Source organism: Haemorhous mexicanus, chromosome 34 (genome assembly GCF_027477595.1).
Source record: "Haemorhous mexicanus isolate bHaeMex1 chromosome 34, bHaeMex1.pri, whole genome shotgun sequence".
Lineage (NCBI taxonomy): Eukaryota > Metazoa > Chordata > Aves > Passeriformes > Fringillidae > Haemorhous > Haemorhous mexicanus.
Genome location: NC_082374.1, coordinates 1,934,150 through 1,957,539, shown reverse-complemented (window position 1 = coordinate 1,957,539; position 23,390 = coordinate 1,934,150). Strand labels below are relative to the sequence as shown.

The following is a 23,390-nucleotide window of genomic DNA, read 5'->3' as shown; positions in this document are numbered from 1 at the left end:
ATATGGGAATGGGACTGGGAATGGGAATATGAGACTGGGAACGCGACTGGGAATGAGAAGAGGGGACTGGGAATGGGAATAGGGGACTGGGAATGGGACTGGGAATGAGAAGAGGGGACTGGGAATTAGGGAATGGGAATAGGGGACTGGGAATGGGACTGGGAATTTGGGAATGGGAATAGGACTGGGAATGGGACTGGGAATTCGGGAATGGGAATAGGACTGGGAATGGGAATATGAGACTGGGAACGGGACTGGGAATGAGAAGAGGGACTGGGAATGGGACTGGGAATGGGAATAGGGGACTGGGAATGGGACTGGGAATTTGGGAATGGGAATAGGACTGGGAATGGGACCAGAAATACGGGACTGGGAATGGAAATAAGGGACTGGGACTGGGACTGGAAATGGAACTGGGAATATGGGACTGGGAATGGGGACAGGGACCAGGAATGGGACCAGGATCCCCCCTCAGGACTAAGGAAAGGGGACAGGGAATAAAGAAATGGAAATGCGGGGAGGGGAACGGGACAAGGGGAACAGGATCGGGAACACAGGACAGGGAATGGAGACAGGAGGGGAGAGAAACAGGGAACAGGGACTGGGAATGTGGGAAGAGGACGGGGCCAGGATGGGGTGAGAGGGGAAGGAGGAGGATCCAGGCCAGGGGACAGCAGGAAGCAGGACAGGAGGACGTGGGGACACTTCCAGGGCAGGGGGTCCTTGATCAGCTGCCCCAGCTGGAGCTGCTGGGTGTGGGGTGCCCAAAGCCCTGAGGAACCCCCACATCTGCCCCAGGAACCCTCAGCGCCCTCGGAGCCAGCATCCCCCTCATCCCCATCCTTGTTTCAGTTCAACATCTTTATTGTAAACTCCAGGTTTGGGTGTTTGGAAAGGACAAAGGGAAATGGAAAGGAAATCCAGGCCAGGGGAGCCAGGAGGATGAGGAGCCCCCAGCCAGGTGTGCTCCAACAGGGCTCACCTGGGCTCTGCCCACCTGGGCTCCCTGGGGACCATCCAGAGCAGATCCTCCCGTGGGGGATGGATTGATGGTGGAGAAGCCATCCGAGGCTTTCTAGAGTTGCTGAAGACCACCAAAAGAGGGGAAAAATGAGATTTTTCTGGGTCAGAAGATGACAAATCTGCTCTCCACGATGGATTTCTGATCTTGGACTGTGGATGAGTTCAGGTGACCACGAGGAGCCAGGAGGATGAGGAGCCCTCCTCCAGGTGTCCTCTCAAGAGGGATCATGGAGGTTCTGCCCACCTGGGCAGGAGGATGAGGAGCCCCCAGCCAGGTGTCCTCCCAACAGGGATCACCTGGGCTCTGCCCACCTGGGCTCACTGGGGACCATCCAGAGCAGATCCTCCTGTGGGGGATGAAGCTGCAGCAGCCCAGGAAGCTCCTCCTGCCCTCTGGGCTGCCCGCAGTGCTGCCTACACTGGTGTTTGATCAAGTTACAGCTCTGGCTGAAGCTCTTCCCACACTCCCCACACTCGTAGGGCCTCTCCCCCGTGTGGCTCCTCTGGTGGGCCACCAGCCCTGAGCTCTGGCTGAAGCTCTTCCCGCACTGCCCACACTCGTAGGGCCGTTCCCCGGTGTGGGTCCTGTGGTGGACAATCAGGCTGAAGCTGGCGCTGAAGCTCTTCCCACACTGCCAACACACGTAGGGTCTCTCCCCGGTGTGGATCCGCCGGTGTTTGACCAGGCTGGAGTTGTGCTTGAACCCCACCCCGCAGTCGGGACAGCGGAAGGGCCTCTCGTCCGTGTGGATGCGCTGGTGCAGGAGGAGATCAGACGTGGTGTGGAACCTCTTCCAGCACTGATCACACTCGTAGGGCCTCTCCCCGGTGTGGATGCGTTGGTGGATGACGAGGGCGGAGTTGTTCTTGAAGCCCTTCCCGCAGTCGGGGCAGCGGAAGGGCCTCTCCTCGCTGTGAGCGCGTTGGTGCTTGAGGAGAGAGGAGCTGGTGTAAAACCTCTGACGGCACTGATCGCACTCGTAGGGTCTCTCCTCGGCGTGGTCCCTCTGGTGGATGATCAGGCTGGAGCTCTCACTGAAGCTCTCCTCACCCTCCCCGGCGTGGATGAACTGCTGCTGGATGAGCGTGGAGCTGTCACTGAAGCCCTGCCCGCCGTCGGGGAGGTGGAACAGCCTCTCCTCCGCGTGCGAGCGCCGGTGCACGACCAGATCACCGATGCTCTGAAACCTCTTCTTGCACTGCTCACACTCGTAGGGCCTCTCCCCGGCGTGGCTCCTCTGGTGGACAATCAGGTTGGAGCTGGAGATGAAGCCCTTCCCGCACTGGGGACACTCGTAGGGTCGTTCCCCGGTGTGGATCCTGTGGTGGACGATCAGCTGGGAGCTCCGGGTGAAGCTCTTCCCGCACTGCCCACACTCGTAGGGCCGTTCCCCGCTGTGCATCCTCTGGTGGACCATCAGGTAGGAGCTGGTGTTGAAGCTCTTCCCACATTCCCCACACACGTAGGGTCTCTCCCCGGTGTGGATGCGCCGGTGGGTGACCAGGGTGGAGTTTTCCCTGAATCCCTTCCCGCAGTCGGGACAGCGGAACGGCCTCTCCTCGGTGTGAATCCGCTGGTGGCTGCGGAGGGTGGAGCTGCTCTGGAACCTCTTCTTGCACACATCACACTCGTAGGGCCTCTCTCCCGTGTGATTCCTCTGGTGCACGATCAGGTGGGAGCTGGTGCTGAAGCTCTTCCCGCACAGCCCACACTCGTAGGACCTCTCCCCGTTGTGCATCCTCTGGTGCACGATCAGGTAGGACCTGGTGTTGAAGCTCTTCCCACATTCCCCACACTCGTAGGGTCTCTCCCCCGTGTGGATTCTGCAGTGGCGGATCAGGGATGATCTCCACCTGAAGCTCTTCCCACATTCCGGGCACTTGTGGGGCTTCTCCCCATCCTGGAGCTGCTCACGGACCCCCAGCTCTGATCTCTGACCCCCTCCCTGACCCAGGCTGGGTTTTTCCCCCTCGGATCTCAACTCTTGTCCTGTGTAGATCCTCTGGTGGACAACCAGGCTGGAGCTTGAGCAGAAGCTTCTCCCAGATTCCCCACGCTCATAGGGCTTCTCCCCAGTGTGGATTCTGGAATGGTCAACCAGGGATGATTTCCACCTGAAGCTCTTCCCACATTCTGAGCACTTGTGGGGCTTCTCCCCATCCTGGAGCTGCTGACGGACCCCCAGCTCCGAGCTCTTGTGGGGCTTCTCCCCATCCTGGAGCTGCTCACGGACCCCCAGCTCCGAGCTCTTGTGGGGCTTCTCCCCATCCTGGAGCTGCTCATGGACCCCCAGCTCTGAGCTCTTGTGGGGCTTCTCCCCATCCTGGAGCTGCTCACGGACCCCCAGCTCTGAGCTCTGACCCCCTCCCCGGCCCAGGCTGGCTCTTTCCCCCTCGGATCCCCGCGCTCTGCCTTTGCAGCCCCTCCTGCTGAGGGATCTCCGCGGCTTCTCCTCCCCGCTGCCTTCCTGCGCCGTGGAGCCGCTCGAAACGGCCTCTGCCACCAGGTTCTGCCGCCGCGGGGATTTGTCCTCGCTGCTCTCCATGCCCAGCTCCTGCTCTGGCCGAGGGAGGACAAGGACACGATGGGATTTGTCCTCGCTGCTCTCCATGCCCAGCTCCTGCTCTGGCCGAGGGAGGACAAGGACACGATGGGATTTGTCCTCGCTGCTCTCCATGCCCAGCTCCTGCTCTGGCCGAGGGAGGACAAGGACACGATGGGATTTGTCCTCGCTGCTCTCCATGCTCAGCTCCTGCTCTGGCCGAGGGAGGACAAGGACACGATGGGATTTGTCCTCGCTGCTCTCCATGCCCAGCTCCTGCTCTGGCCGAGGGAGGACAAGGACACGATGGGATTTGTCCCCGTCCCTCAGGGCAGGGCAAGGAGATCCCCCACGGGGCCGAGCTGGGCTGGGAGATGGAGCAGCACAGAGGGGGAAAGGGGCACTGACTTCATCCTCACCTGCCTGGGGCTCTGGGGACATCTTCCTCTTCCTCACAGCCTCCTCCTCCTCCTCCTCCATGGGGCCGAGGTTTGGCAATGGGAAATCCTGGGCTGGGGGAGAACAAGGGCTGAGCGCGTTGGCTCTGGTGGCAGCTGGAGGAGTCAGCGCCCCTTTCAGCCCCGGGGGGCCCTGGAGCCAATGATATTTTCTGGAAAAATCCTTTGGCCAGGATTTTTTTTTTTCTCCCGAGAAGCTGAGGAGCCTCCGAGGAAAAGAAAAACAGTAATTATCTGCTGCTGTGGAATGCAAGAGGTGCGTCTGTGATTGGCCCGTGTTGGTTGTTTCCAATTAAGGGCCAATCAGAGTCAGGCTGGCTCGGACTCTCTGAGAGTCAGGAGCTTTTGTTATCATTCCAGTCCATTCCTTTCCTTTCAAGCCTGCTGATGAAATCCTTTCTTCTATTCTTTAGTACCCTTTCAGTATATCATTTTAATATAATAAAGATAATAAAATAATCAAGCAGCCTTCTGAAACACGGAGTCGAGATTCTCGTCTCTTCCCTCCTCCCGGGACCCCCGGGAACCCCAGCCCAGGGCCCGGAGCCCGCTCATCCCCGGCCTCCCCCACCCCCCCGGGCTGCCCGGGCTCCGCGATCGCCCCTGGGCGCCCTCCCCGCTCCGGGGCTCCCGGGGATCCCCAAAGCCGAGATCGCCCCCGTGCCCGCCCCTACCGAGCGATCGCCCCCTGGGACCCCCCCCAAGATCCCTGCAGGGCCATTTCCACCCGAGCTTTGGGCTCCTGCACGATCCAAACATTCCCGGGGCCGCAAAAAACCCTCCCGGAGCCCCCCGCGATGGGTTCGGGGCGAGCTCCCCCTCCCCGCTCACCTGCGGGCTCCGGGCGGGCGATGCCGGCGGATCCGGGCGAGCCGCGGCCGGAGCGGGGCTGGGGCTGCTCCTCCTCCTCCTCTGTCCCTCCTCTTCCTCTTTCTCCCGCCCCTGCTCCTTTTTCTCTCCCTCCTCCTCCTCCTCTGTCCCTCCTCTTCCTCCCGCTTCTCCTCTCCCTCCACTTCCTCCTGCCCCTGCTCCTCCTTCTCTCCCTCCCGCTCCTGTTCCGGGAGCGCTTTCCCTGGCGGTTCCGCTCGTACTGGGAGCGCTGGGAGGGAACTGGGAGCGCTGGGAGGGAACTGGGAGCGCTTTCCCAGCCGGTGCCGCTCGTACTGGGAGCGCTGGGAGGGAACTGGGAGCGCTGGGAGGGAACTGGGAGCGCTGGGAGAGAACTGGGAGCGCTTTCCCAGCCGGTGCCGCTCGTACTGGGAGCGCTGGGAGGGAACTGGGAGCACTTTCCCTGGCGGTGCCGCTCGTACTGGGAGCGCTGGGAGGGAACTGGGAGCGCTTTCCCAACCAATGCCGCTCGTACTGGGCGCTGGGAGGGAACTGGGAGCGCTTTCCCAGCCGGTGCCGCTCTTACTGGGAGCGCTGGGAGGGAACTGGGAGCGCTTTCCCAGCCGGTGCCGCTCGTACTGGGAGCGCTGGGAGGGAACTGGGAGCGAACCGCGCCCGGACGCGGCTGCAGCCTAAGCGGGAGGGCGGGGTCAGCCTGAGGGGCGTGGTTATGCAAATATAGGAGCGATCGCGCGCTGGGATTGGCGGGCGAGAGCAGCGGGGTTTGCTCGGTGACGTCAGGGCCGGGGGGCGGAGCGTCCGGTGAGAGGGGACCGGGAATGGTAACGGGGACAGGGACCGGGAATAGGATAGGGAATGGGGACAGGGACCAGGAATACGGGACGGGGGCTGGGAATAGGACAGGGAATACGGGAAAGGAACCTGGAATGGGACTGGGGAGGACAATATTGGAATGGGACAGGGAAGATGGAAACGGCGACTGGAGTGAGATGATGGGATGGGGAAGATGGGACTGGGATCGGAAGCGAGGCTGTGACTGGGAATAGGAAAATGGGACCGGGACAGGGAATATGGAAATGGAAATGTGGGACTGGGAATAGGAGATCGGGAACAGGAGAGGGAATGTGGGACTGGGAATGGGATCTGGACTGGGATGAGAGCAGGATGGGACTGGGATTGGGATGATACAAGAATGGGGGGGATCCAGGCCAGGGGACAGCAGGAAGCAGGACAGGAGGACGTGGGGACACTTCCAGGGCAGGGGGTCCTTGATCAGCTGCCCCAGCTGGAGCTGCTGGGTGTGGGGTGCCCAAAGCCCTGAGGAACCCCCACATCTGCCCCAGGAACCCTCAACGCCCTCGGAGCCAGCATCCCCCTCATCCCCATCCTCGTTTCAGTTCAACATCTTTATTGTGAACTCCAGGTTTGGGTGTTTGGAAAGGACAGAGGGAAATGGAAAGGAAATCCAGGCCAGGGGAGCCAGGAGGATGAGGAGCCCCCAGCCAGGTGTGCTCCCAACAGGGATCACCTGGGCTCTGCCCACCTGGGCTCCCTGGGGATGATCCAGAGCAGATCCTCCCGTGGGGGATGGATTGATGGTGGAGAAGCCATCCGAGGCTACCTAGAGTTGCTGAAGACCACCAAAAGAGGGGGAAAATGAGATTTTTCTGGGGTCAGAAGGTGACAGATCTGCTCTCCACGATGGATTTCTGATCTTGGACTGCTGGTGAGGGAGGGGAGCCAGGAAGGTGTGGAGCCCCCAGCCAGGTGTGCTCCAAACAGGGCTCACCTGGGCTCTGCCCACCTGGGCAGGAGAATGAGGAGCCCTCAGCCAGGTGTCCTCCCAACAGGGATCACCTGGGCTCTGCCGACCTGGGCTCCCTGTGGATGATCCAGAGCTCTGAGATGATCAGAGCTGGAGAAGCTCTTCCTGCACAGGGCTGCCCTTAGTGCTGGCTGCGTTGGTGTTGGGTCAAGGTGAAGCTCCTGGAGAAGCTCTTCTCACAGAACCCACACTTGTAGGGTCTCTCCCCGGTGTGGATGCGCCGGTGCCTGACCAGGGTGGAGTTGTGCTTGAATCCCTTCCCGCAGGTGGGACAGCGGAAGGGCCTCTCCTCGGTGTGCACCCGATGGTGCTTCAGGAGGTCAGAGCTGCTCTGAAACCTCTTCCTGCACTGCTCACACTCGTAGGGCCTCTCCCCCGTGTGGATCAGCTGGTGCTTGACCAAGTAGGAGCTGATGCTGAAGCTCTTCCCGCACAGCGCGCACTCGTAGGGCCTGTCCTCACTGTGGATCTTCTGGTGGGCGATCAGCCCTGAGCTCTGGCTGAAGCTCTTCCCACACTCCCCACACTCGTAGGGCCGCTCTCCCGTGTGGCTCCTCTGGTGGACAACCAGGCTGGAGCTCTGCGTGAAGCTCTTCCCACACTCCCCACACTCGTAGGGTCTCTCCCCGGTGTGGCCCCTCTGGTGGACCACCAGGTGGGAGCTCTCTCTGAAGTTCTTCCCGCACTGGAGACACTCGTGGGGTCTCTCCCCGGTGTGGACACGCCGGTGTTTGACCAGGCTGGAGTTTTCCCTGAATCCCTTCCCGCACTCGGAGCACTGGAACGGCCTCTCCTCGGTGTGGATGCGCTGGTGCACCAGGAGAGTGGAGCTGGTCTGAAACCTCTTCTTGCACACATCGCACTCGTAGGGTTTCTCCCCAGTGTGGCTCCTCTGGTGGACCATCAGGTGGGAGCGTTGCGTGAAGCTCTTCCCGCACTGCCCGCACTCGTGGGGCCTCTTCCCGGTGTGGATCTTCTGGTGTTTGCTCAGGCTGGAGCGCTCGCTGAAGCTCTTCCCGCACTCCCCACACTCGTGGGGCCGTCGCCCCGTGTGGACAATCCAGTGGCGCACCAGGTAGGATCTCCTGCTGAAGCTCTTCCCACATTCCGAGCACTTGTGGGGCTTCTCCCCATCCTGGAGTTCCTCACGGACCCCCAGCTCTGATCTCTGACCCCCTCCCTGACCCAGGGTGGGTTTTTCCCCCTCAGATCCCAGCTCTTGTCCCGTGTGGCTCTTCTGGTGGACAATCAGGTGGGAACTCCTGCCGAAGCTCTTCCCGCACTGCCCACACTCGTAGGGCCGTTCTCCCGTGTGGATCCTCTGGTGGACAACCAGGCTGGAACACCTCCCAAAGCTCTTCCCACACTGGGGACACTCGTAGGGTCTCTCCCCGCTGTGGATGCGCCGGTGGGTGACCAGGGTGGAGCTGTGCTTGAAGCTCTTCCCGCACTGGGGACACTCGTAGGGTCTCTCCTCTCTGTGAATTCGCTGGTGGAGGCTGAGACTGGAGCTGGTCTGGAACCTCTTCCTGCACTGCTCACACTCGTAGGGCCTCTCCCCGGTGTGGATGCGCCAGTGCACGATCAGGTAGGACCTTCTGCTGAAGCTCTTCATGCACAGCCCACACTCGTAGGGTCTGTCCCCGGTGTGGATTCTCCGGTGGGCAACCAGGTGGGAACTCAGCGTGAAGCTCTTCCCACATTCCGGGCACTTGTGGGGCTTCTCCCCATCCTGGAGCTGCTCACAGACCCCCAGCTCCGAGCTCTTGTGGGGCTTCTCCCCATCCTGGAGCTGCTCAGGGACCCCCAGCTCCGAGCTCTGACCCCCTCCCCGGCCCAGGCTGGCTCTTTCCCCCTCGGATCCCCGCGCTCTGCCTTTGCAGCCCCTCCTGCTGAGGGATCTCCGCGGCTTCTCCTCCCCTCTGCCTTCCTGCGCCGTGGAGCCGCTCCAAACGGCCTCTGCCACCAGGTTCTGCCGCCGCGGGGATTTGTCCTCGCTGCTCTCCATGCCCAGCTCCTGCTCTGGCCGAGGAAGGACAAGGACACGATGGGATTTGTCCTCGCTGCTCTCCATGCCCAGCTCCTGCTCTGGCCGAGGAAGGACAAGGACACGATGGGATTTGTCCTCGCTGCTCTCCATGCCCAGCTCCTGCTCTGGCCGAGGAAGGACAAGGACACGATGGGATTTGCCTCCCCTGCCCCACAAAAACCCTCCCGGAGCCCCCCGCGATGGGTTCGGGGCGAGCTCCCCCTCCCCGCTCACCTGCGGGTTCCGGGCGGGCGATGCCGGCGGATCCGGGCGAGCCGCGGCCAGAGCGGGGCTGGGGCTGCTCCTCCTCTTCCTCTGTCCCTCCTCTTCCTCTTTCTCCCGCTCCTTCTTCTCTCTCTCCTCCTCCTCTGTCCCTCCTCTTCCTCTTTCTCTTCCTTCGTTTCTCCCTCCTCCTCTTGTGTCCCTCCTCTTCGCCCCGCTCCTCCTCCGCTGCCAGCCCTGCCCGGGTTCCGGGAGCGCTTTCCCTGCCGGTGCCGCTCGTACTGGGAGCGCTGGGAGGGAACTGGGAGCGCTTTCCCAGCCGGTGCCGCTCTTACTGGGAGCGCTGGGAGGGAACTGGGAGCGAACCGCGCCCGGACGCGGCTTCAGCCGGAGCGGGAGGGGCGTGGTTATGCAAATGTTTATTATAGGGGGAGTGTTTGATTTGTATGGGCGTGGCTATGCAAATCTGAGGGCGATGGCGCGCTGGGATTGGTGGGTGGGAGGAGCGCGGTGGTTCCCCCGTCACGTGAGGGCCGCGGGGGACCGGAGCGATGGCGGCGGCGTCCGGTGAGAGGGGACCGGGAATGGGAACGGGGACAGGGACCGGGGATAGGGACAGGGAACGGGGATGGGGACAGGGATTGGGGACCGGGACCGGGAATGGGGACAGGGACCGGGGATGGGGATGGGGACCGGGAACGGGTATGGAGACAGGGAACGGGTATGGAGACAGGGATTGGGTACCGGGACCGGGAATGGCGACAGGGAATGGGGACAGGGAACGGGAATGGGGACCGGGAATGGGGACAGGGATTGGGGACCGGGAATGGGAATGGGGACCGCGAATGGGGACCGGGAATGGGACGGGCAGTGGGAGGAGGGCCTGGGAATGGGTACGGGACAAGACGGTAACGGGACATGAGGTCGGGATTACCGGGAACCGGGCGGGGCGAGAGGACACCAAAGACCCGGCCGGGGGGGGTTACCGGGTATAGGGGACAATGTGCACCGGGCAGAGGGGACACCGGGACGGCGTGGGGGGGGGGGGGGGGCACGGGGGGGGGGCACGGGGACAGCGGTGACACCGGGCACGGGGTGTCCGGACCGGAGCGGTTAACGGGGACAGGGGACACCGGGAGAGGGGGGTGACACCGAGCAGGGGGGACACCGCACCGAGGGGGTGACACCGGAGCGTGTCCCCAGAGACCGAGCGGCTGCTGAGCCGCGGCCCCGGGTACGGCACGGCCGAGGCGGCCGCGGCGCCGGTGCCGGTACCGGGAGAGGAGGAAGAGGAGGAGGAGGAGGAGGAGCTGCGGCGCCGCCTCAAGTATTTCTTCATGAGCCCCTGTGACAAGTACCGGGCCCGCGGCAGGCGGCCCGTGAAGCTCGCGCTGCAGCTCGCCAAGATCGTCCTTGTCACCGTGCAGGTGACACCGCCGGGGACGGCGGGGATGGCGGGTGGGGACAGCGGGGACAGCGGGCTGGGACAGCGGGCTGGGACAGCGGGGATGGCCGGTGGGGACAGCGGGGATGGCCAGCGGGGATGGCCAGCGGGGACAGCGGGGATGGCGGGTGGGACAGCGGGGATGGCCAGTGGGGACAGCGGGGATGGCCGGTGGGGACAGCGGGGATGGCCGGTGGGGACAGCGGGGATGGCGGGTGGGACAGCGGGGATGGCCGGTGGGGACAGCGGGGACAGCGGGGACAGCGGGGATTGTCGGTGGGGACAGCGGGGACAGCGGGGATGGTCGGTGGGGACAGCGGGGACAGCGGGCTGGGACAGCGGGGATGGCCGGTGGGGACTGAGGGGACAGCGGGGATGGCCAGCGGGGACAGCGGGGATGGTCGGTGGGGACAGCGGGGACAGCGGGGATGGTCGGTGGGGACAGCAGGGTGAGGGGCTTGGAGACCCGGGAGGGGACACGGGGACTTAGGGACACCGGAGAGGGGGCACAGGGACTTGTGGACACCAGGGAGGGGGCATAGGGACATTGGGGAGGGGACACAGGAACGTGGGGACACTGGAGAGGGGGCACAGGGACATCGGAGAGGGGACACAGGGACTTGGGGACACTGGTGAGGAGCCACGGGGACATGGGGACAGTGGGCTGGGACAGTGGGGATGGCAGCACGAGGAGCTGGGACAGCAGGGAGGGGACACGGGGACATTGGGGAAGAGGTGCCAGGGACAGCGGGGAGGGGACACAGGGACACGGGGACACTTTGAAAGGGACACTGGAGTGTCCTGGGACAAAGCGCGGCAGCGTCACTGTGGTGGGACAGGGGCTGATGGCAGCAGTGGCCTTTGTCCCCAAGCATGGGGTGCCACCGTTTTGGGGTGGTGTCACCATGGTGGGACAGGTGGTGACAGAGGTGGTGGCCTTTGTCCCCAGCTGATCCTGTTCGGGCTCAGCAACCAGCTGGTGGTGGCCTTCAAGGAGGACAACACGGTGGCCTTCAAGCACCTGTTCCTCAAGGGCTACGAGGACGGCGCCGATGACACCCAGGCCATCTACACCCGCGGGGACCTCCTGGAGCACCTGGCCTTCGTCCTCGAGAAGGTGGCATGGGGACACTGGGAGGGGTTGGGGACAGTGGGAGGGGTTGGGGACATCAGGACCTCCTGGAGCACCTGGCCTTCGTCCTTGAGAAGGTGGCACAGGGACACCTGCAGGGGTTGGGGACATTGGGAGGGGTTGGGGACATCAGGACCTCCTGGAGCACCTGGCCTTTGTCCTCGAGAAGGTGGCACGGGGACCCTGGGAGGGGTTGGGGACATCAGGAGGGGTTGGGGACACTGGGAGGAGTTGGGGACACGGTGCTGGTTTGGGGTCGTGGAGGTCCTCAGGGCTGTGGAGGTGATGGGGACACTGAGGTGTCCCAGTGCCACCTCCAGCCTTGGTGTCCCTGTCCCCGCAGTACCTGGCTGTCCCCAACGAGACCTTTGGCCACCACGTTTTGGGGACACAGAGATGTTTTGGGGTCACGGAGATGTTTTGGGGTCGCGGAGATGTTTGGGGACACAGAGATGTTTTGGGGCCACCCAGGTGCCACCTCCAGCCTTGGTGTCCCTGTCCCCACAGTACCTGGCTGTCCCCAACGAGACCTTTGGCCACCACGTTTTGGGGACACTGAGATGTTTTGGGGACACAGAGATGTTTTGGGGACACTGAGATGTTTTGGGGACACAGAGATGTCTTGGGGCCATGAGGAGGTTTTGGGGCCACCCAGGTGCCACCTCCAGCCCTGGTGTCCCTGTCCCCGCAGTACCTGGCTGTCCCCAACGAGACCCTGGGCCGCTACGCCTACGGTGGCACCGGGGGTGGCCCCGGGCTCCGGCTGTGCCAGCGCTTCTTCCGCAGGGGGGACATTGACCCCGGCAACGACACCTTCGACATCGACCCCGGCGTGGTCACCGGTGGGACCGCGGGGCGGGGCGGGGTTGGGGTTTGGGGTTTGGGGTTTGGGGTTTGGGGTTGGGGTTGGGATTTGGGGGTTTGGGATTGGGTTGGGGTTTGGGGGTTGGGTTTGGGGTTGGATTTGGGGTTTGGGGTTGGGGTTTGAGGTTGGGATTAAGTTTGGGGTTGGATTTGGGGTTGGGTTTGGGGTTTGGGGTTGGGTTTGGGGTTGGGGTTGGATTTGGAATTTGGGGTTGGATTTGGGGTTGGGGGGTTGGATTTGGGGTTGGATTTGGGGTTTGGGGTTGGATTTGGGGTTGGGATTTGGGGTTGGATTTGGGGTTGGATTTGGGGTTTGGGGTTGGATTTGGGTTTGGGGTTGGGATTTGGGGTTGGGGTTGGATTTGGGGTTTGGGGTTGGATTTGGGGTTTGGGGTTTGGGTTTGGGGGTTTGGGGGTTTGGGGTTGGGATTGAGTTTGGGGTTGGGTTTGGGGTTGGGATTTGGGGTTGGATTTGGGGTTGGGATTTGGGTTTGGGGGTTTGGGGTTGGGTTTGGGGTTGGGATTTGGGTTTGGGGTTTGGGGTTGGGATTTGGAGGTTGGGGGCTGGGGTTGGGGTTGGGTTTGGGGTTTGGAGTTGAATTTGGGGTTTGGGGTTTGGGGTTGGATTTGGTGTTTGGGGTTTGGGGTTTGGGTTTGGGGGTTTGGGGGTTTGGGATTGGGTTTGGGGTTGGGGTTGAGTTTGGGGGTTGGATTTGTGTTTGGGGTTGGGATTTGGGGTTGGGGTTGGGGTTTGGGTTGAGGTTGGGATTTGGGGTTGGATTTGTATTTGGGGTTGGGATTTGGGGTTGGGTTTGGGGGTTTGGGGTTGGGTTTGGGGTTGGGGTTTGGGTTGGGTTTGGGATTTGGGGTTGGATTTGGGGTTGGATTTGGGGTTTGGGGTTGGGCTTGGTGTTTGGGGTTGGGGTTAGATTTGGGGTTTGGGGTTTGGGGTTTAGAGTTGAATTTGGGATTTGGGGTTTGGGGTTTGGGGTTTGGGGTTTGAGATTTGGGGCTTGTGGTTGGGATTTGGGTTTGAGGTTTGGGGTTTGGGATTTGGGGTTCAGGATGGTTTTGGAGCTCTCCCACTGGCCCAGGCCCCTTTGGGATTCTGGATTTGGGAATTTGGGGTTTTGTGCTCCCGGCGTTCCCTGACCCCAATCCCGACCCCACAGAGTGCCTGGGGCTGCACCCCGGGGACCCCCAGCCCCCCGTGCTGGACGGCCCCGACAGCAACTTCACCCTCCAGTTCCACAGGTACCCCCCAAAAACCCAAAATCCCCTAAAAACCCCAAAACCCCAAAATCCCAAATCCCCAAAATCCCCAAAAACCCCAAAATCTCAAAACCCCAAAATCCCCTAAAACCCCAAAAACCCCCAAATCCCCAAAAACCCCCCAAAACCCCAAAAACCCAAAATCCCCAAACCCCAAAATCCCCAAAATCCCCCAAAACCCCAAAAACCCAAAACCCCAAAATCCCAAAAACCCCAAAATTCCCAAATCCCCTAAAACCCCAAAAACCCCAAAATCCCCCCAAACCCCAAAAACCCCCAAAATCCCAAAATCTTCTTTTTTTGGGGGATTTTGAGGTGAATTTTCTCCTTTTGGGGGGAATTTTGAGGTGAATTTTTGGTTTTTTGGGGGATTTTGGGGTGAGATTTCTTTTTTTGGGGATTTTGAGGTGAATTTTCCCATTTTTTGGGGGATTTTGAGGTGAATTTTTGGGATGAAATTTCGTTTTTTTGGGGATTTTGGGGTGAAATTTCATTTTTTTGGGGATTTTGGGGTGAAATTTCATTTTTTGGGGACTTTGGGGTGAGTTTTTTGTCCCCTCAGGCTGATCAATGTCACCGTGGAGTTCCAGCTCAAGGCCATCAACATCCAAACGCTGCTGAACCACGAGATCCCCGACTGCTACACCTTCAGTGTCACCGTCAGTGTCCCCAAGGGTCCCCAAGGGTCCTAAAGTGTCCCCAGGGTGTCCCCAGTGTCCCCAAGGGTCCCCAAGTGACCCCTGAGTGTCCCTAAATATCCTAAAGTGTCCCCCAGTGTCCCCTGGGTGTCCCCCCAGTGTCCCCTGGGTGTCCCCTTAGTGTCCCCAAGTGTCCCCTGAGTGTCCCCCCAGTGTCCCCTGGGTGTCCCCAGTGTCCCCCTCGTGTCCCTCTGGAGTGTCCCTCTGTCCCTCGTCTGTCCCTCTGTCCCTCGGCTGTCCCTCTGTCCCTTGGCTGTCCCCCTGTCCCTCTGCGGGTCTGGGGGCAGGTGGGGAGTGCAGGGACAGTGACAGTGACAATGACAGTGATGGTGACGGTGATGGTGACAGTGACGGTGATGGTGACAGTGACAGTGACGGTGACAATGACAATGACAGGGATGGTGATGGTGACAGTGACAGTGACAATGACAGTAATGGTGACAGTGACGGTGACAGTGATGGTGACAATCACAGTGACGGTGACAGTGATGGTGACAATCACAGTGACAATGACAGTGATGGTGACAATGACAGTGACAGTGACGGTGACAGTGACATTGGCACTGACAGTGGCAGTGACAATAACAGTGACAATGACAGTGATGGTGACAATGGCAGGGATGGTGGCAGTGGCAGTGACCGTGACAATGACAGTGACAATGACAACGACAGTGAGTGACAATGACCATGACAATAACAGAACAGTGACAATGACATTGACAAGGACGGTGACACGGACAGCGACAGTGACGGTGACAGTGACAGTGACAGTGACGGTGACAATGACAGTGACGGTGACAGTGCCACCGCTGTCCCCAGGTCACCTTTGACAACAGCGCCCACAGCGGGCGAGTGCGGATCCGCCTGGACACCCACGCGGCCATCCGGGAGTGCCACCACCCCTCGCTGCCTGGCCCAGGTGACACCGGGTGACAATGGGTGACACCGGGCTGTGGGGTGTCCCCGGGAGTGCCACCACCCCTCGCTGCCCAGCCCAGGTGACACCGGGTGACACTGGGTGACACTGGGCTGTGGGGGTGTCCCTGGGAGTGCCACCACCCCTCGCTGCCCAGCCCAGGTGACACCGGGTGACACTGGGTGACACCGGGCTGTGGGGGTGTCCCTGGGAGTGCCACCACCCCTCGCTGCCCGGCCCAGGTGACACCAGGTGACACCGGGTGACACTGGGTGACACCGGGCTGTGGGAGTGTCCCCGGGAGTGCCACCACCCTGCCACACCCGGCGGAGGTGACAGTGGGCACCTGTCCCTGGGAGGTGACAACAGACCTGTCCCCAGGGTGTCCCCTCTCCTCTGGGAGTGTCCCCGTCCCCGAGCTGTCCCTGGTGTCCAGGGTGACAATGACACCGAGCTGTCCCCTGTCCCCAGGGTGTCCCGTCCCTGGTGGTGGCAGTGACCACCAGGTGTCCCCTGTCCCCGAGCTGTCCCTTTGTCCCCGAGCTGTCCCCTGTCCCCAAGCTGTCCCCTGTCTCCAGGGTGTCCCCTGTCCCCAAGCTGTCCCGTGTCCCCAGGGTGTCCCCGTCCCCGGGAGGTGGCGGTGACCACCGGGTGTCCCCTGTCCCCGAGCTGTCCCCTGTCCCCAGGGTGTCCCCTATCCCCGGGAGGTGGCAGTGACCGCCGGGTGTCCCCTATCCCCGAGCTGTCCCCTGTCCCCGAGCTGTCCCCTGTCCCCAGGGTGTCCCCTATCCCCGGGAGGTGGCGGTGACCGCCGGGTGTCCCCGCAGGTGACAGCTGGCGGCGCCTGGCCTTCGACGTGCTGGTGACAGCCGTGTGCTCGCTGTCCCTGGTGCTCTGCGCCCGCTCCATCGCCCGCGGGCTGCTGCTGCAGAGGGTGCGGGGCTGGGGGGTTTGGGGGATTTGGGGGGGTTTGGGGGGATTTGTGGGGGTTTTGGGGGATTTTGGGGGGGATTTGGGGGGGTTTTGGGGTTTGGAGGATGGGATTTAGGGGAATTTTGGAGGATTTGGAGGGGATTTGGGAGATTTTGGGGGATTTGGGGGGGTTTGGGGGATTTTGGGGGGGTTTGGGGGGATTTTGGGGGGGATTTGGGGGGGTTTGGGGGGAATTTTGGGGGAATTTGGGGGTTTATGGGAGTTTGGGGGGGATTTGGGGGGGTTTGGGGGATTTTGGGGGGGTTTGGGGGGATTTTGGGGGGGTTTGGGGGATTTTGGGGGATTTTGGGGGGGTTTGGGGGATTTTGGGGGGGATTTTGGGGGGGCTTGGGGGATTTGGGGAGGATTTGGGGGATTTTGGGGGGATTTGGGGGGGATTTGGGGGGGATTTTGGGGGGGATTTTGGGGGATTTGGGGGGGAGTTAGGGAATTTTGGGGGCATTTTGGGGCGATTTGGGGGTTTGGAGTTTGGGATTGATGGGATTTTGGGGGGGTTTGGGGGGATTTGAGGGTTTGGATTGGGGGGATTTTGGGAGATTTTGGGGGGAATTTGAGGGATTTTGGGGGAGTTTGGGGGAATTTGGGGGTTTGATGGGATTTTGAGGGGATTTGGGGGGATTTGGGAGAATTTTGGGGAATTTGGGGGTGTTTGGGGGAATTTTGGGGTTTGGAGGATGGGATTGATGGGATTTGGGGGAATTTTGGGCGATTTTGGGGGGATTTGGGGGTTTGATGGGATTTTGGGGGGATTTGGGCGATTTTTGGGGGTTTTGGGGGATTTTGAGGGGATTTGGGATTTAGGGGATGGGGTTGATGGATGTGGGTGCTGGGAGGTGGTGCCACCCCAGCGAGGTGACAATCCTGGTGTCCCCACATCCCCCTGGGAGTTCAGCCGGTTCCTGTGAAATGACAGTGACAATGACAGTGACAGTGACAATGTCCCCAGGAGTTCAGCCGGTTCCTGCGGCGCCGCTCGGTCCCGCTGTCGCTGTGAGGTGACAGTGACAGTGACAGTGACAGTGACAGTGACAATGTCCCCAGGAGTTCAGCCGGTTCCTGTGGCGGCGCCGCGCCGTCCCGCTGTCGCTGTGAGGTGACAGTGACAGTGACAATGACAGTGACAATGTCCCCAGGAGTTCAGCCGGTTCCTGCGGCGCCGCTCGGTCCCGCTGTCGCTGTGAGGTGACAATGACAGTGACAGTGACAGTGACAATGTCCCCAGGAGTTCAGCCGGTTCCTGTGGCACCGCGCTGTCCCGCTGTCGCTGTGAGGTGACAATGACAGTGACAGTGACAGTGACAATGACGTTGTTGGTGTCCCCAGGAGTTCAGCCGGTTCCTGTGGCACCGCCGCGCCGTCCCGCTGTCGCTGTGAGGTGACAATGACAATTACAATGACAGTGACAATGTCCCCAGGAGTTCAGCCGGTTCCTGCGGCGCCGCTCGGTCCCGCTGTCGCTGTGAGGTGACAATGACAGTGACAGTGACAATGACGTTGTTGGTGTCCCCAGGAGTTCAGCCGGTTCCTGCGGCGGTGCCGCGCTGTCCCGCTGTCGCTGTGAGGTGACAATGACAGTGACAATGACAATGACAGTGACAATGACGTTGTTGGTGTCCCCAGGAGTTCAGCCGGTTCCTGCGGCGCCGCGCTGTCCCGCTGTCGCTGTGAGGTGACAGTGACAATGACAATGTCCCCAGGAGTTCAGCCGGTTCCTGCGGCGCCGCGCCGTCCCGCTGTCACTGTGAGGTGACAATGACAGTGACAGTGACAATGACGTTGTTGGTGTCCCCAGGAGTTCAGCCGGTTCCTGTGGCACCGCCGCTCGGTCCCGCTGTCACTGTGAGGTGACAATGACAGTGACAGTGACAATGTCCCCAGGAGTTCAGCCGGTTCCTGTGGCACCGCCGCTCGGTCCCGCTGTCACTGTGAGGTGACAATGACAGTGACAGTGACAATGTCCCCAGGAGTTCAGCCGGTTCCTGTGGCACCGCCGCGCCGTCCCGCTGTCGCTGTGAGGTGACAATGACAGTGACAGTGACAGTGACAATGTCCCCAGGAGTTCAGCCGGTTCCTGCGGCACCGCTCGGTCCCGCTGTCGCTGTGATGTGACAGTGACAATGACAATGACAATGTCCCCAGGAGTTCAGCCGGTTCCTGCGGCGCCGCGCCGTCCCGCTGTCGCTGTGAGGTGACAATGACAGTGACAGTGACAATGTCCCCAGGAGTTCAGCCGGTTCCTGCGGCACCGCTCGGTCCCACTGTCGCTGTGAGGTGACAATGACAATGACAATGACAGTGACAGTGACAATGACAATGTCCCCAGGAGTTCAGCCGGTTCCTGTGGCGGCGCCGCTCGGTCCCGCTGTCGCTGTGAGGTGACAGTGACAGTGACAGTGACAGTGACAATGACGTTGTTGGTGTCCCCAGGAGTTCAGCCGGTTCCTGCGGCGGTGCCGCGCTGTCCCGCTGTCGCTGTGAGGTGACAATGACAGTGACAATGACAATGACAGTGACAATGACGTTGTTGGTGTCCCCAGGAGTTCAGCCGGTTCCTGCGGCGCCGCGCTGTCCCGCTGTCGCTGTGAGGTGACAGTGACAATGACAATGTCCCCAGGAGTTCAGCCGGTTCCTGCGGCGCCGCGCCGTCCCGCTGTCACTGTGAGGTGACAATGACAGTGACAGTGACAATGACGTTGTTGGTGTCCCCAGGAGTTCAGCCGGTTCCTGTGGCACCGCCGCTCGGTCCCGCTGTCACTGTGAGGTGACAATGACAGTGACAGTGACAATGTCCCCAGGAGTTCAGCCGGTTCCTGTGGCACCGCCGCGCCGTCCCGCTGTCGCTGTGAGGTGACAATGACAGTGACAGTGACAGTGACAATGTCCCCAGGAGTTCAGCCGGTTCCTGCGGCACCGCTCGGTCCCGCTGTCGCTGTGATGTGACAGTGACAATGACAATGACAATGTCCCCAGGAGTTCAGCCGGTTCCTGCGGCGCCGCGCCGTCCCGCTGTCGCTGTGAGGTGACAATGACAGTGACAGTGACAATGTCCCCAGGAGTTCAGCCGGTTCCTGCGGCACCGCTCGGTCCCACTGTCGCTGTGAGGTGACAATGACAATGACAATGACAGTGACAGTGACAATGACAATGTCCCCAGGAGTTCAGCCGGTTCCTGTGGCGGCGCCGCGCCGTCCCGCTGTCGCTGTGAGGTGACAATGACAGTGACAATGACAATGTCCCCAGGAGTTCAGCCGGTTCCTGTGGCACCGCCGCTCGGTCCCTCTGTCGCTGTGAGGTGACAATGACAGTGACAGTGACAATGTCCCCAGGAGTTCCGCCGGTTCCTGTGGCACCGCGCCACGCTGTCCCGCTGTCGCTGTGAGGTGACAATGACGGTGACAATGACAATGTCCCCAGGAGTTCAGCCGGTTCCTGTGGCGGCGCCGCGCCGTCCCGCTGTCGCTGTGAGGTGACAGTGACAATGACAATGACAGTGACAGTGACAATGTCCCCAGGAGTTCAGCCGGTTCCTGTGGCACCGCCGCGCTGTCCCGCTGTCGCTGTGAGGTGACAATGACAGTGACAATGACAGTGACAATGTCCCCAGGAGTTCAGCCGGTTCCTGTGGCGGCGCCGCGCTGTCCCGCTGTCGCTGTCGGGCCGCCTGGAGTTCCTGAACGGCTGGTACCTGCTGCTGGTCACCAGCGACCTCCTGACCGTGCTGGGCACCGTGCTCAAGATCGGCATCGAGGCCAAGGTCACCCTGGGGACACTGCCACCAGCCCTGGGGACACTGCCACCACCCCTGGGGACACTGCCACCACCGCCTGGGGACAATGACACCACCCCCTGAGGACACTGCCACCACCCCGGGGACACTGCCACCACCGCCTGGGGACACTGCCACCCCCCCTGGGGACACTGCCACCACCCCGGGGACACTGCCACCCCCCCTGGGGACACTGCCACCACCCCGGGGACACTGCCACCACCCCCTGGGGACACTGCCAGCCTGGGGACCATGGGGACACTGCCACTGCCTGGGGACATTGTCACTGCCTGGCAGGGACACTGCCACCCTGGGGGTATTGTCACTGCCACCCTGGGGACCATGGGGACATTGTCACTGCCTGGCAGGGACACTGCCACCCTGGGGGTATTGTCACTGCCACCCTGGGGACCATGGGGACATTGTCACTGCCTGGCAGGGACACTGCCAGCCTGGGGACAACGGGAGGGCCCGTTGTCACCTCCCCCAGGGGGACAATGGCCTGGGGACACGGTGGTGGCACTGTCCCCGTGTCCCCACAGAACTTCTCGGGGTACGACGTGTGCAGCATCCTGCTGGGGACATCGACGCTGCTGGTGTGGGTCGGGGTCATCCGGTACCTGACCTTCTTCCAGAAGTACAACGTGAGTGACACCTGGGCCACCTGGGCCACCTGGGTCACCTGTGTCACCTGTGTCACCTGGGGGGCAGGAGTGTCATCAGAGACAGGGGACAGGGACAGGGACAGGGACCGGGGACAGTGACAGGGACATCACAGGGTCGGGATCATCCGGTACCTGACCTTCTTCCAGAAGTACAACGTGAGTGACACCTGGGCCACCTGGGTCACCTGGGCCACCTGGGGGGCAGGAGTGTCACCTGGGGACAGGGACAGGGACAGGGACAGGGACAGGGACAGGGACAGGGTCATCACAGGGTCGGGGTCAGCCGGTACCTGACCTTCTTCCAGAAGTACAACGTGAGTGACACCTGGGCCACCTGGGTCACCTGGGCCACCTGGGTCACCTGGGGCACCTGGGTCACCTGGGGGCAGGAGTGTCACCTGGGGACAGGGACAGGGACAGGGACATCACGGGGTCGGGGTCATCCGGTACCTGACCTTCTTCCAGAAGTACAACGTGAGTGACACCTGGGCCACCTGGGGCACCTGTGTCACCTGGGGGGCAGGAGTGTCACCAGAGACAGGGGACAGGGACAGGGACAGGGACCGGGGACAGTGACAGGGACATCACAGGGTCGGGATCATCCGGTACCTGACCTTCCAGAAGTACAACGTGAGTGACACCTGGGCCACCTGGGCCACCTGGGGATGGTGACATTACCTGGGGACAGGGCCAGGGTTAATCTCATTTTCCCACCCCAAATCTCCATTTCCCACCCCAAATCCCCATTTCCCACCCCAAATCCCCATTCTCCCACCCCAAATCCCCATTTCCCACCCCAAATCCCCATTTCCCACCCCAAATCCCCATTTCCCACCCCAAATCCCCATTTCCCTCCCCAAATCCCCATTTCCCACCCCAAACCCCCATTTTCCCACCCCAAATCCCCATTTCCCACCCCCCACCCCCATTTTCCCACCCCACACCCCCATTCTCCCACCCCAAATCCCCCATTTCCCACCCCAAATCCCCATTTCCCACCCCAAATCCCCATTTCCCACCCCAAATCCCCATTTTCCCACCCCAAATCCCCATTTCCCCCCCCAAATCCCCATTTCCCACCCCACACCCCCAATTTCCCACCCCAAATCCCCATTTCCCTGTCCCAAATCCCCATTTCCCACCCCAAATCCCCATTTTCCCACCCCAAATCCCCATTTCCCCGTCCCAAACCCCCACTTTCCCGCCCCCCACCCGTTTTTTCCCGATTTCCCCGTTTTTCACCCCAGATCCTGATCGTGACGCTGCGCGTGGCGCTGCCCAACGTGATGCGCTTCTGCTGCTGCGTGGCCGTCATCTACCTGGGCTACTGCTTCTGCGGCTGGATCGTGCTGGGCCCGCACCACGTCAAGGTGCGGCCAGGTGATCCCCCATTTCCGGTTTGGGGGCCAGGTGATCCCCCATTTTGGGTTTGGGGTCCAGGTGATCCCCCATTTCCGGTTCGGGGGGCCAGGTGATCCCCCATTTCCGCTTCGGGGGCCAGAGGTTCCCAAATTTTGGGACTGGGGTCCAGAGATTCCCAAATTTTGGGACTGGGGTCCAGACATTCCCAAATTTTGGGCTTGGGGTCAGGAGATTCCCAAATTTCAGAGTTGGGGTTGGGGGATTCCCAAATTTCTGTGCTGGGCCCGCACCACGTCCAGGTGCGGCCAGGTGATCCCCCATTTCCGGTTCGGGGTCCAGGTGATCCCCCATTTCCGGTTCGGGGTCCAGGTGATCCCCCATTTCCGGTTTGGGGTCCAGAGGTTCCCAAATTTTGGGTTTGGGGTCGGGGGATTCCCAAATTTCGGAGTTGGGGTTGGGGGATTCCCAAATTTCTGTGCTGGGGCCCGCACCACGTCCAGGTGCGGCCAGGTGATCCCCCATTTCCGGTTCGGGGGCCAGGTGATCCCCCATTTCCGGTTCGGGGTCCAGGTGATCCCCCATTTCCGGTTTGGGGTCCAGAGGTTCCCAAATTTTGGGTTTGGGGTCGGGGGATTCCCAAATTTCGGAGTTGGGGTTGGGGGATTCCCAAATTTCTGTGCTGGGCCCGCACCACGTCCAGGTGCGGCCAGGTGATCCCCCATTTCCGGTTCGGGGTCCAGGTGATCCCCCATTTCCGGTTCGGGGTCCAGGTGATCCCCCATTTCCGGTTTGGGGTCCAGAGGTTCCCAAATTTTGGGTTTGGGGTCGGGGGATTCCCAAATTTCGGAGTTGGGGTTGGGGGATTCCCAAATTTCTGTGCTGGGCCCGCACCACGTCCAGGTGCGGCCAGGTGATCCCAGATTTCCGGTTCGGGGTCCAGGTGATCCCCCATTTCCGGTTTGGGGTCCAGAGGTTCCCAAATTTTGGGTTTGGGGTCCAGAGGTTCCCAAATTTTGGGGTTGGGGTCGGGGGATTCCCAAATTTTGAGGTTGGGGTCGGGGGACTCCCAAATTTCAGATTGGGGTCGAGAGATTCCCAAATTTCATTTTTGGGGATTGGGGGATTCCCAGATTTTGGGTTTGGGGTCAGGAGATTCCCAAATTTTGGGTTTGGGGTCAGGGGATTCCCAAATTTTGGAGTTGGGGTCGGGGGACTCCCAAATTTCTGTGCTGGGCCCGCACCACGTCAAGGTGCGTCCAGGTGATCCCCCCATTTCCGGTTCGGGGTCCAGGTGATCCCCCATTTCCGCTTCGGGGGCCAGGTGATCCC

At 61.4% G+C, this 23,390-nt stretch overlaps 3 protein-coding genes across 6 annotated transcripts in view; 1 reads left to right on the top strand and 2 right to left on the bottom strand.

The window, feature by feature from the left end:
- Positions 1-843: 843 nt before the first annotated feature.
- Positions 844-9,324, bottom strand: LOC132340948 (zinc finger protein 345-like). 4 transcript variants are annotated; one of them, XM_059872195.1, is made up of 4 exons: positions 8,962-9,115; positions 6,827-8,852; positions 3,016-3,216; positions 844-2,922 (listed from the first exon to the last, which is right to left on the bottom strand). In XM_059872195.1, the coding sequence occupies exons 2-4, from the start codon at positions 8,836-8,838 to the stop codon at positions 1,317-1,319; spliced, it is 3,819 nt and encodes a 1,272-aa protein (XP_059728178.1). In that variant the 5' UTR covers positions 8,839-8,852; positions 8,962-9,115; the 3' UTR covers positions 844-1,316. The 4 variants fall into 4 exon arrangements, with proteins under 4 accessions (XP_059728178.1, XP_059728175.1, XP_059728176.1 ...); XM_059872192.1 differs by lacking the exons at positions 844-2,922; positions 3,016-3,216 and having other exon boundaries at positions 6,265-8,847; positions 8,962-9,324; XM_059872193.1 differs by lacking the exons at positions 844-2,922; positions 3,016-3,216 and having other exon boundaries at positions 6,265-8,786; positions 8,962-9,120.
- The window catches only part of LOC132340936 (zinc finger protein 271-like), an 80,452-nt gene continuing 63,326 nt past the window's right edge, over positions 6,265-23,390 (bottom strand). Inside the window, exon 5 of the transcript XR_009490029.1 lies at positions 6,265-6,677. The gene's annotated coding sequence lies outside the window, so the exon portion shown is untranslated. The remainder of the gene's footprint in view (positions 6,678-23,390) is intronic.
- Positions 8,152-23,356, top strand: LOC132340891 (mucolipin-1-like). The gene is made up of 18 exons (XM_059872058.1): positions 8,152-8,286; positions 9,378-9,516; positions 10,153-10,376; positions 11,343-11,510; positions 12,217-12,367; positions 13,562-13,643; positions 14,224-14,320; positions 15,179-15,278; positions 16,103-16,209; positions 17,684-17,729; positions 19,922-20,022; positions 20,577-20,678; positions 21,947-22,096; positions 22,401-22,447; positions 22,562-22,648; positions 22,762-22,848; positions 22,962-23,018; positions 23,353-23,356. The coding sequence occupies exons 2-18, from the start codon at positions 9,501-9,503 to the stop codon at positions 23,354-23,356; spliced, it is 1,626 nt and encodes a 541-aa protein (XP_059728041.1). The 5' UTR covers positions 8,152-8,286; positions 9,378-9,500.